This window comes from Daktulosphaira vitifoliae, unplaced genomic scaffold (assembly GCF_025091365.1).
Source record: "Daktulosphaira vitifoliae isolate Bord-2020 unplaced genomic scaffold, ASM2509136v1 Scaffold_5, whole genome shotgun sequence".
Classification (NCBI taxonomy): domain Eukaryota; kingdom Metazoa; phylum Arthropoda; class Insecta; order Hemiptera; family Phylloxeridae; genus Daktulosphaira; species Daktulosphaira vitifoliae.
The window spans coordinates 26,043,721-26,057,214 of NW_026099576.1; the positions used below are offsets into that span (position 1 = coordinate 26,043,721).

General features: G+C 39.2%; 1 protein-coding gene across 3 annotated transcripts in view; it reads left to right on the plus strand.

The window, feature by feature from the left end:
• Positions 1–564: 564 nt before the first annotated feature.
• The window catches only part of LOC126907302 (uncharacterized), a 112,422-nt gene continuing 99,492 nt past the window's right edge, over positions 565–13,494 (plus strand). For all 3 annotated transcript variants that reach the window (XM_050688470.1, XM_050688472.1, XM_050688473.1), the window contains exons 1-2: positions 565–928; positions 10,761–10,816. In XM_050688470.1, coding sequence (XP_050544427.1) covers positions 916–928; positions 10,761–10,816 — 69 coding nt within the window. In that variant the 5' untranslated portion in view covers positions 565–915. The remainder of the gene's footprint in view (positions 929–10,760; positions 10,817–13,494) is intronic.

Genomic DNA, 13,494 nt, shown 5'->3' on the forward strand with positions numbered 1-13,494 from the left:
AAGTTGACTCGCGAGTACATGGAATTGCATATCAAGTGTTACTTTTATTAATCCGAGAGAGAATGATCAAATTTTTATTGCAATACCTTAGATTTAATCAAAAACAGTGTTTCAGATTAATGAGATACTTGATACAGTAACACGATACTCGATATGAACACTGATTTGTATTTAACGATAAAACAGAAGTGTTTATTATTTCAAATAAATAAATCGAAATCAATAAGTAAAATTTCCATTAAAACGTCTGCCTCGATATATGTCAAATAATAGAAAATTATGGTTAACGGTTTATTTAATTGATGCAAATGAAAAAAAACATTCACGTTGAGTTGTATTAATTTCAACATTTCAGTTTAGACAATTATGCACAGCGCAGTGCAAATGTCGATTTTCAAAGGAAAAATTCAATAACGAAAAACCGTTGTAAAAAATAAAAACAACTTGAGAAAGCCCATCTGTTGGGTTCCAGTGGTTGCGTCCGGTGGACACATGACGTCACGGCAACAGGAGGGCATCAACACGCGAAGGTGGTATAGGTATACGGAGCGGCCACCTCTGTCTGTCCGTCTGCCAGCGGGTTCTTTTCAGTCTTGCACGACAACCCGCGAGTTCCACAGCACGTCGAACGCAGTGGACGCCGGTCTTAAAAAATATAATTCGATATAATATTTACTAACGAGTTTTTTTTTTTATTCGACTCATATTACTAACACTAAACAAAATATAAAAAAAACATCAATTAAACAAAAATATTAACAAACTGTTTTTTTTAAACAAAAAAAAAAAAAAAATTTTTTTCGGACTTTTGAGTTTGTTTCGATATAACGAGTGATAAATTTTCCTTGAATTTTTAATATTTGTATTTGTTCGTGTATTCCGAGTGTTATTATGGATGTGTACACGTGAAAAGTAATGCCAAACTACAGTGAGTACCAAAAGGTTTTTCTACTAATTTTAACGGTCACTTTTTCCCCAAAAATGTCCATAATAATGTCACTATGGACTTTCATTTGGCCAGTTATCACGTCGTTCGTTAGCACCAGCTCGGCGCGAGTCAATATTTTCTCATGGCGTGTTTGTTTTAACGCGGTAACGTCGGAGCTATTACTTCGCACAATATTTTTGTGTATTTTTACATACAGTTGTCGACTTTCTAAATCGTAAGCTAATCCAAACACAGTTCGAAAGTGATGTATTGCGCCACATCATAGACCGAGTTGACAAGTTTACCTACACGTTGTCATTAAAATAAGCGTCTGAACGTGTAAAATATTTATTTTCATTTCTATGGAAGCGCATCCAGCGTGTGTGTCTCCTCCGCAGGCTTCCGAATCGCCGCCTTCTTCGTCGACCGACGTGCCGAGTGAATGATGAACGATTTCGGAGGGAAACTTTTTTACGAATCGAACCGAGAACGACTGTTAAAAAACATCAACTCGGTCACGGTTCAGTAAATGCGTCGCAGCCCCAGTAAAAAAAAAAAAAAAAAACGTGACCGTATTGGAGCGACTGCTGTTGGCCGCGGGTCTTGTCAAACGCACGAAAACAATTAAGTAATTTATACGCATTCGAACCTTCACATAATATAAACATTTCGAGTGACTTACAGGTACCAGCGTCGCTTGTTTTTTTACGGACCGCGGGGTACACGAGGGAAACCGCGAAGGTTTCTGCCCCCGCGTTATCCGATAACTCATAAACACATTATTTCCATCTGCCATTACGATTAAGCACTAGCCGATCAAACACCGACACAGACGCATATTTTTTTACAAATTCGTCGTGTAACCTCGAGGACTTGCAATATTATTCTCGGTTCTGTACTATGAGTAATAATTTATTTGTGAATTTTACTAATTAGTCTGAGAAAACCGTTATATCACGCAACAGGCACCGTGGGATGGAAAATTAAATCTTTCTTAGGCAACTCGGTGAATATCGTTTACAAAACGAATAAATTAATAGCAATTTTTCAGCTATTTTCATTGGATCAACCGGTTATGTAACGAAATGTTAAATTAGACCAAATATTTAGTGATTAAAATTTTGAATTGTATTTGGAGATGTAAAAATAAAACCAGCAAATCGACCTTATCGTTTTCTCGGTATGAGTTGCTTTTTGAGTTTTGTTTACAAAATACAACGTGAATACTTTGAGTCAAATCGCTTCCGTTGTAAACGGCAGTACAGTCAACAGGTGTTAACAAACAGGTCCCGTGACGAGCCACAAAACAAACGATTACACCGTGTGGGACCCTCGTTTCCAGTGCAGTAACAATCGGCCGGTATTAAACATACTTGTGTGTTTTATTGAAAAACATTTAATAATAAACCGTAAAAGTAATCAGACGTATAATTCGAATGATGAAGCGTTACAGGGCGCTAAAGGTAAAATATCTTTGTAAAAAATATTAACGCCTTAAAAAAAAAAAAAACGTTTACGGAAATTCACGGTTCATTAAATTCGGTAGCACGCCGAGCTTCTTCGTGTTAAAACGTTAAATCAATAATTTTCGTACTTCAAAACGGCCGAGAAAAATATTGCAAACACATTACCGGAGTACATTACTGTCAAATGTTTTTTACACGTTATTAGCGTTGTACGGGCATAAAATATTTCGCAATATATATTTGTACAGGATGTGAAAAAAAACTGACCCGAGGTCGAGACTTAGGTAGTCGGCCGTTTGTCACATCGCCGCGGTAGCCAAACGCCGCTCTGTCGGCTACCGAAACGCCCTTTGAAACTGTTTATGACACTTGACTTTGTACTCGGTTTTCAATAATTGAATAAGATATCTGGGCATCGAAGAAACAATAACATGAAAACACACGTATTAATATCCACGGGCTACTGACGACGTCTGCCGGTAAAATTATACATAACATTTAATCATGATCTTATCTCGTTAATCAACACCCACGTGCAACGTTATTATAATTAGAGATGTTTTTTACCAATTCCGCTGCGCCCGTCTTATTTGTACGAACTGTGAATGATTTTCATTACGAACCTGGTGATAGGTTGCCGCGCAAGTGTCTAATTATCAACAAATCACTTTGTGCATTAGATAAAACTCGCATTGATAATAATAGGTTTCAATCGATATCGTTGTTCCCCTCCACCCGATGTGTTCGTCTGTAACATCTGATATCTTTCATTGAGACAAATAACTGATCCCGTCGTATTAATTTAACCCAAACGAGCGCCAACGGAAAAACATCAATCCGTTGACATGATCTTCACTTTTTTTCTCCATAATCCGAGTAAACGTCGAGTACACCACATCGTCATGCAGTTGTGCTTAGTCATTACACATACTCTAGACACACACGTATGACACTGTTCTAAATTACCGACATGAACACACTCAAGTGCTTAATGCTCGTTAGTAGTTTGACGGCAATACGAGATCCAATAACGTATACCGTATTGTTCGAGAAACAAAACAATATCACATTGTACGGCACGAGACAATAAAATGCTGTTTTCAAAATTATCCACTACATTTCTGATGTTTTCATAAAATTTCCATTTCATTTCTAGCCTCGTTTAGACCGCTGTATCGTGTCTAGCGGTCCTTTGTGTTCGGCCTATTACGATTTACATACACAAACAAGAATCTTCTGACCGAACGCCTAATACCAGTGCCGCGTTAATGTTACACTATATTATTAGTGTACGATTAGAATAGGCATTATTACGATAAAACTCTAAAAAAATGCATACGGGCTTTTTGTTCGGTCGCTTTTCCGTGGGACGGAGTAGGGGTACACCTAGTAGGCGGTGGGACGTCCAACAGAAATTGAACTTGGACGGCGAAAAACGTAAACCGACGTCGATTAGTTTTGCGCCAAGGACGTTTCCAGGCGTAGAGTCGGCACTATTTGACGCAAAGGGCACGGGGACGAAATAATAGTATCGAGCGTTTTTTTTAGCCCATTTGCCCTGACACCGCGGACGTCTGCGGCTGATATTTGCGTAGTCACGGCGCCCCGTTACACATTATACGCTCGCACGCGTTACGGCTATCGCGGTTTGCATATACCGCAACACGTTCACTCACGAGCCGGCGGCCGCACAAGTGCAACGAAATGATCAAACGTAGTCGTTATAAAACCAATGCGACAACGATAATATTGTCGTCGTTTCTTCCGCACACAACGCGCGGCCAATTTCTAATGTCATTAATAATTGTGTTACACTTGCTCTCGTGTGTAATCAATCAACGGTGAAAATGTTGTAATAATTATTCTCGTTCTTTGTTTTTTTTATTCGTATTGTATTTTCTGAATGTAACAATAATTTCAATTGTCCGGTTTCCTTTAAGGGTTACAGTCGTTTTCATCTTTCACGGTCTCTGCCCGGTCGGCTATTTATTAACGTTGCGTTCCTCGTAGTTAATCGAAACCCCACAGAAGTATCCACTCCTTAATAACGTATTCATTGCCGATTGTGTGTAATAATATTCAAAATTAACTATCGTGTAAGTTCTGCTGCTGTTGTCGCTGTCGACCCGTTGAGTAATCTCGCCCTCGGCGACAACCAGTTCGTTTGTTATATCAATAGAAATAAATTGTTTATTCAAATTTTTGCGTCCATTCGGTAGCGTAAAACAGTATTTCAATCCAACCTCTAGTCTATTTGTTCAGATGAATTGGCCAACGCCGACCTCATAAATATTCATCCGACAAGTATTTTTTTTTTTTTTTTACCTGCACGTGGAAGTCTAATACCTTTATGAATGATTGGGATGGGGGTCCCGCATTCAAAACGTCAACTGGCTTAGAGTTTTAACCGATTTTTATGCGCTGTGGTAGTTTAGTATTGTAATGTTCGAATAAAACTGACTTTGCCCTCGTTTTATGATTTTCGACACGGTTTTCGCTTGCTTTGCTTTCGCCCCCGCGTGCTTAGCCCGTACACGGGGCAGAAATTTTCTTCGGACCGCAAACAGACCATAGTAGGGGTTTTTGATTAATATTGTTTTGGCCGTTCCGTCAAGCTGCGGTCATGTGCCTGCAATAGTCGCGTACGTTTCACAATAGAGCCGTACAAGGAAAGTACAAGTTATTATGTTGAATATATTGTAATACCGCTCAGAAGAGATTGGATAACGAAAATTACAAATCTATGTTAAACGAATTTCTCCTCGCCGTTATTTCTCTCATTTTTTCAGTATTCCAGACATTCGTAATGCACTCTGAGATACCGTCCTTTTTGGGATTTCTCGTTTAGCAGTGTCCAAGCCCAACGGCCTATGGCCCAACGCACTTGAATAGCTTAAGTATATGTTCAGGCAAACGCACATCAGTTTCTTGTGTTCTTCAGAGGCGTTCGCTTTTTTTAAGGTACGACCTATTGATAGTGGCTAAATGATAATTTCTCTTTATAAACATTGGTAAACTGCAAACGAAAATATTCTCGAATAAAACAAGAGGTTGGATTGTCCGAGCACTCTCTTGTTGAAAACGTTTATGGTTCCTGCTTAATGTTTTATTAACGTATCAGCCAAAAGTATTGTTTCGCCGTTTGGCAAACAAATATTGAGCTGTTGTATATGCAAATACACGATTTCGCAACTGTGGGAAGAAATTCTCAATTAGCGTTACACGCAAAACGCACTGTGGAATATCAATTCAAATTGTTACTGTCTGCCTACAAAACCAATCATACGAGTACCGTGACAATAAAAATACGGAAAGGAGTAACACATTATTTATGCGACACTGCTATCCGGTGTAATAACTTCGTCTGGATTACAATGCATTTGTTTGACCGAGCCAATACTGTTTCGAATAGCGATTATATCATTTAAAGTCTAGAAAAAACTTGTTAAGTTGGCGTTTAACCTCTGAGAACCAGACAAGTACGGTTTACTTTCTTCTCGATAAGTCTATTCGTTGACTGTGAGTTTGTTAACGTTTCCAATAGTCCAAGTCGAAAAGCACTAGAAAAATAACAATATTTACGACTCTGTGTAGGAGAACAGATTTGAAAGTAAAATATGTTTTTTTAAATACATGTCGCGCTGGCGACCTTTTTGATCCGACCAACCGTTTTTTCATTATTGTAACTAGAATACTTTTTATTACACAAACTGTTGTAATAAAACACTTAATAAAAGCATACGGTATTTTAACGATCGGACGTGTATTGCGATATAAGTTTTACTCGAACACTACATAATACCAATAAGTGGCTCCCGACCAAATGGACACGTTTTTTAGAGTAATCGCCTGCTAGTCTCGTGTTTACCGGACTATTTATTTGGTTTTTGGTTTTAAAAGACCTCCCGAGGCAAACACAGAAGGGTACCGCGTAACAGTTCAGCGGCCGCGTGCCTGCGATCAAATTAATTTATTCAGACCAGCGAAACGCCATAACGCTATTATCCCTGTTGAAACAATAAATAATCGAATTATTTTAATCACTTTCGCTGTTCCCTGCAAGATCAGTCATGCACGAAGTATCCGTTTACACGATCCGCTGATCGCGTTGCATCATAACATTGCAATATTGTTGAAATTATCGAACAGATGTGCGAATGTTTTCTGATCCGAAATTGTTTTATCGCGTTGGCTGGCCTCAATGCGAGTCTACCGTCTGGGAAGTCTAGACCGGTTTGCTGGCCACGACTCGTGCCGTGAGCATATGCAGATTGAAAATGTCAACGTTTACATCGTCTGACATCGGCGAAACCCACCAAGGGACGTGTGAGTTATTGGGTCGGTCGATATCGTCGACAAATCGCTATTTTGCGACAGCAACTGTGCCACAGGATTAATAAAAAAAAAAAGCCGACCGATAATGCACAAGATCACCTTGAGAAAAATTTATTCATTAGCCAGACGAGGGACCCCCAGACGGATCTGTTGTACGAAAACAATAATGTGTTGTGACTAACATATTATAGTTTCGGACGTATTTACTTGCGCGTACGCTTTCTCTCGGTGAGTTATGACAGCCGAGCGCCGTATTAGGCGCACACCGAATTTAGACGGTACAGGGCTGCCAAAAATGGATTACGGAAACAATTGGCATATATCATTTGGGAGGCCCGTGGGACTAGGAGAAAATAAAATTGACGTTTGTCGGTCGCGTGCAGGCAATAATGTGACTGGCAACATTTACATTAGAAATGAACATTTTTCATTACTCGCCTTGAAATGTACTTTTTTTTTTTTACTGTAACGTGTCAGTGGTATACTTAAAAAGAAATTGCCTGTGCAGTGTATATGAATAAAAATCAATTATTAACATAAATTGTACTCCATTCTAAAAAGGTGCAGTGAATTCGCGGTCTAAATTATAATAAAAACGTTTTTAAAATTGTTCGCAATTTTTCGAGTTATTATTTACTTTGAAATCGATTGTTACATTAATTGTAATGTTGGTTTAAAATCATAGATAATGTCTATGATTATCTCATAAACGAGTTATCCTTAAAAACTATTATCTCTCGGGTGACTTAAAAACTCTATTATTTACTAACAAACCTAATTACCAAAACCTAGTCATATGACATTGGAAAATCGTGTACATTTTTAATTCAATTTCGAATGACATTTACTGTTAAAATATAATTTTCGGCATAGATTGTTATTTATATGATTAGGAAAAGTTCATAGTAAGGCACGGTTGAGTTATCAAGGGCAACTGCTCGTTGTTAATTCATTTAAGTTACTCTATCGATCAGGTCTGAGGAGATTTTACAATTCCCACGCCTATGTCTCTCTAACAACAGTAATTGCGTTGTGACATAAAGTTTTTGTCGGGATAACGAGTATTGTTAATGTAACGCTTGAAACCTTGAACGCGCGGAAGACCAACAGCGGTAAAGTTTTTATAAAAATAGATTTTTTAAGAGATAAAAAAACGACAACAGAAATTCCATTAACTTTTACGACGTCTGGGACTGAGTCGCGCAACATAAAAGTGGCGACGTAACGAACAACAATGAAACGCGTTCGCAATGGGAACGATCGAAGTGGTCGTTTGAAATATGTTTACTGACTTTGCGGTGAGACGAGCGCATTTACAGGGAAATCCGTCGGGCGGACATTATTAATTCTCTACTTCTCGGACGCATTAGGCGTCTAGCAGTAAGTAGACCACAGCGGCCTTGTCGTTACAAAGCACCACGCCCGCGCACACACTTCCCAGAAACTTTCCAACGGCAGTCACACGTCGTCATGACAACGGTCATCCGGACACATCATGTCGCGTCATGTATCCGACGTATTTTATTATTGCTTTCTAGACGAACGGATTATTGGTGAAATGACATACAACGTTTTTCGTTATTATCATACACTGCTACCGTGTCGTTAGTTACCGACGTTCACGGTGGAGCGATCCTCGAGTTTCACGTTTGGTCGGATCCTCGATCTTGTGGAAAACCGCAATTTTTTTAAAAATTTATTAGGATGCCGTCGCGTTATAGACGGCCATCATAGTACCGACCGAATGTACTACCGCGTTTTATTGTGCGCGCGCACATGAAAACCCTGAGCAGAGGACGTTTGCCCTAATTACCGAGAAATTCTCGTGGCCGTCCCGCAATGTGCTCCATATATCATAGTATATGTACGCACGCATCCATACATCTTTTTCCACCTGCGCCTGGTGCTTCTTTATCCGTCGGTCTCTGACCTTTGTGCGAGTTGTCGCGGTGCGGAGGTGTCCGTACGGCACCACGCACGACGCTCAGCGGTGTGCAACACCCCTGTCACGATAAATCTTAACGCGTTCCTGGGTTGCATAGTATGCGACCGTTTCGTCGACCATATAAATTTTGCTGCGTCCATGATTCGCCTAGCACGGGATTTCGCCCGTAACGGCCCATGCCTTTACCGCGTCTCATCACGATAAAAGCAATCTCCTGTCGTCCCGACAATTTAACGTGCAAATGACCGACGTCGGTAGACTTGTTCTTAAAATCAACGACACGGTTTATTTGATTAAAACTGCTGTTGTAATCTGTTGCTGTGACGGCGACGCAATTTTTTATATGTATACAATAAAAATAATTGTAATTGCACTATAATCGAATGGCGTTCGTGAACTATTTGATAATTGGGCAGTCAACTATTTCCTGTAAAGATCGGCAGAGTGTATATTACTGTAGACAAGGGGGGCATCGTCGACTGATTGTCGTGGGTAATGATGTGTAGACAAAAAAAAAAATAATGTTTCCATCGGTCCGACGACCAGAACGACTCAAGGACGTCATTACAGGAGTCACTAGCTTGCAGTATTCGTGTTGCACTCTAAAATCTTTATCGCGGTAGCTTTCAAGTGCGCTGCATATCCGATCAAGTGAATCCGAGTTCGTCGTTCTTTGACATAATCGAAACCGCATGCCAAACATCCTTTTTATACATTTTGTGCAAACATTATGAATGCGGTTTTATCTTTTATTACTTTAGGTCACAATGATTAGTGTCCGTGTAAGTGTTCAAGGCGAAAAACGTTACCGTCTAAGGTTTCAACCCTTAACAGCTGAACAATTCAGGCACGTAAACAAATATACCGGATCCGGTGTCCGATAAGAGAGATAAAATCAAAAAAGGGTGTGCAAATGACAGGTAAACTTCTAAATTTTAGAACATTTCAGTTCCCTAGTCTAGAGGTTGACATAACGAATCAATAAAGTCATAATCAAAACTATAGTGATTAATGAATGATGTGCTTGAAAAAACGCAACGGAATAAACCGCAGAGCGGTCTACCGAATCTGTGTGCACATTTTCCTTGGGCACAGTACATTGGTACGTACACGTGTGTGTACGATGAAATTCCTTTGTTTTTTCTCGTTCTTGTACTAATAATAAACCCATTTGTTTGGACTGTGTGCGTTTCCTGCGGTACGCGAATATTGTTCTCTGATTATTATTATTATTTTTTTTAGTCATCTACAACCGCAAAGTGTATTTTTTATCGTAAGACAATGCACGCCGGCTCGTTAAAGTGATGACATTACGACTCGAGTGTAGCTCAGTCGAACGCCATAAACGTATGCGAAAGACTGAAGATTACCTGCCGAAACAATTAATATAATTTTCGCGATTCGTTTGGCGAATTGGAAAACGACAAGGTTAGCGGACACCTAATTAAAAATCTTTCGATTCGGTTGAATTGTACGCGTCCCATTGCTCGATGTGTAACTCGTTAATGAGTCGGCGCGAATAACGTTAATGACTATCGGAGACCAACGGCCAACGGACCTCAATTGACGAAACAATCGGGCAATTGTCTGTTGTTCGATTGTGGGCAATAGAAAGTGAAAATTAACATAGCGCGACGTACGGTGACGCAGAGAAAGATCTCGTGGGCGATACGCACAAGGCGTGTTTCGTATTTGGCAAGGAACTCTGCAATATTCCATTACCCTTCGTACCTCCCCCGCGCCCGTTGGTCCAGTTTTGTGTACGTGCGATCGCGTTCGGAGATCACGAACTCGTATTTCGGCCAAATGGCACATAGGAATTGGAAAGTACCGACTTGTTGTATTGGTTTCTGGTGGACACGCGATGACTGTTTATCATATGCAAAACACATTTTTTTTTTAACAGTTATCCGGTGCAACGTGCGATTACTATGCGCGGCCTGCGACCGGACGAAACCGCGTGACGACCGATAGCTGACGTACGGCGAACGGTGTTGAATTTTTAATCACAGCAAACCGATCGTTTCTAAAATATTGAATAACTTGTATTTTTTTAAATGACTCATTGTTTTTGTTTTCGTTTCAGTGAAAATGAAATGCCTCCTGCCCGCAGTGCTATGGCTATGGCGACTCGTCAGTTTGGTAAGTCAAACTTTATCATTACAATTTATGTTATTTTTTTACACATTAACCTTCACAAAGAACGTATTGCTGCAATATCTTAATTATTCTTTTCCTCCGGAGGGGCGACCTCATGTCAAATTGACTGGGTGTGTTTTTTTTTGCTTAATGAAACGTTTCGGGTCGTAACGAGACGACGACATTGAAAACCGGAAAAATATGACTGCTCGTCACAAGTATACGACAGTGTTCGCATGAAGTACGTTGAATACAACGAGATACTTTGTTGATGGCGACGACACAGCCTTGCAGAGGAGATCGACGACTTGTCTAGGCTGGCCGGCCGATATTGCTCGGGAGCCTAAGATCTCCAGGAGAAAGTATTGCATCGATCGTTATTACTAAAATTCGATTAAAACCGGTTTGTGTGTATGTATTTATAGGGATCGTAACACGTGTTTAGGTACGGCTAATGACGACGTTCGAGTTGTAGGGGAAACACGTTGCATGCATACTCATCGGTTTTTTCGGTCGCAAAATCGTCACCGTTTTCATTAACTAACTCACTCTGCCGGCGTGTGTTACATAAAACGGTCGTGTAATTGGAAAGGAAAGCGAATTCTCGTAAAGGATTTCCAACGTTAGAAAAATCTCATCAAAGGAAATTCATCGATAACGACTTATTATTTACCACCAAGGCCGATGTTAATCACCTGTGTTTTCACGTACACCACGTTAACGCCCAACAATGTGTGTTTTATTAAATTTGTTCTTGAGATACATACTGCACTGGAAGGTCGTATACGTTTTGCACTGCATCGTCGCCTCTATACATAATATCCTTCAACGGGAACAGGGCAAGCGTCGGCCAAGCAACAATAACATTGTACTGCTATTATGCAAATTTCGATGGCATAATTAAGTACTCGCGCACAAAACATAATTCAATTTTTTGTTTCCATTATGTTCATTTAATGTCGAATCCGAGTCGTGTACGGATTATTTACTTAGCTTGTTACGTTATCGTTAAATTTAAGTATATACAAAACAACATTACATCTCAAAATATTTGAATTGTAATGGTTTTTCTGTGTTTAATTTTCGAACAAAGAGAGATCTATTAATTGACCAATTAAAACATTGGAGTCATTTTAAAGTAACACAGGACTTGGGTTATTTTTTTGTAGTGAAAACGCGATAGTCGCCGGCCTTCTAAGGCATCGACAAAAAACTGTGCATAAATTATAAATTGCAATACTTGTGCACCTTTTCTTGTTTTTCGCTTGTTTTATGTTCTCTTTATGTAACCAGCAGTATATAAAAACACTCCAAAACACGGTTTACGGTAACGTAAAAATTACAATCGTCTACACATTTTATATTATAGTGGACATTAAATAATTATAGTGAATCGGTTTCATAATTCTCGTACGCATTATATTGCAATTAGCCAGTTGTTGTTTTTTCACTTAATGCATGTCCTTCGCCGAGTGATTCTAAGTAGACTTTGAATAAATTTAGACCGAGTACTATTGAAACTGTTTACCTAATTCATTTAAAAATTCAAAAAATTTTATTACCGCCGTCTGATATCATGTGAGAATATCAGAAATCCTTCGGGAAATGTATGTAAATGAACTTGTATTTGGTTAAACACGAATGAAATATTATAAAAACAGTAGTAACGTTATAAAACACGATAAGAACGTAAAAAAAATGTTAAGTATGATGCAATCGGATGCTTTCAAGGCACATACTCGTTTTTTAAAACAATTATAATAAATAATAATGTGCACCGTTGTGGAACTGATCTTTCTTGCATATACAAACTTTATCTTGGGGTAGTGTATCGTTGGACAGGCGAAAGCAAAACTGGTTTCCTTCCTTTATATTTTCAATCTCGGATTATCGTTTTTTTTTATGTAACTACTTCTTTTTTAGATAGTTATTAAGCGCACGCGCTTAGTTTGAATACTTTGAATGTTTTTCAATGTCTTTAGGTAGGTTTTATTTACTCGAATTCGACTTCGTCAAAACATTACATTCCTCATTTCATTAACACTTAACTGTTTTCACCTTGACGGTGGAGTTTTTTTTTTTATTAAGCCATTAACTAAAAGATGCCATCACGGTACATAATTTATGATGAGTTCGACTAGAATATGTGAAAAAGAAACAAATCGTAGTACCTCGTGGTCACTGATTGTTATGTAAAGTTGTATATTTTATACACGAAAGAAAACGCAAGTCGTTCACCCTCAAACTGCCGAGATTGTTTTGTTTTTTAAATAAGCTTGTAATGATTAACGGTCACGGCGAGTATGTAAAAAAATTGACCGTTTGGGACGCAGCGCGGACGGCAAGTAAAAAACACAAGTGTCTATAACGGAAATAACATTGTATTATATAATTTTTGTTTTTAATGTCGCGTGTAAAAAACTGTGGAATTTCGTGTGCACCGTACATTATTCGAGAATTGTCTGTAACCGCCTTGAATAAATGCGTTTCACGCAGTTAATGCGAAACAATGCACTGAGACTCGAGTGGCGTTAGCCCTCGCAAGTTCAAGGATACGTTCAAAGCAAACGCACAGATGTGATAATGCAGCGTGTGATGTTCATGCTGGCCAAGTTCATGTCCCCTGTCGTCGTGACGACCCGATAGGCGCTTACTGGTGGACGTGACGGCGGTTCTTTGGA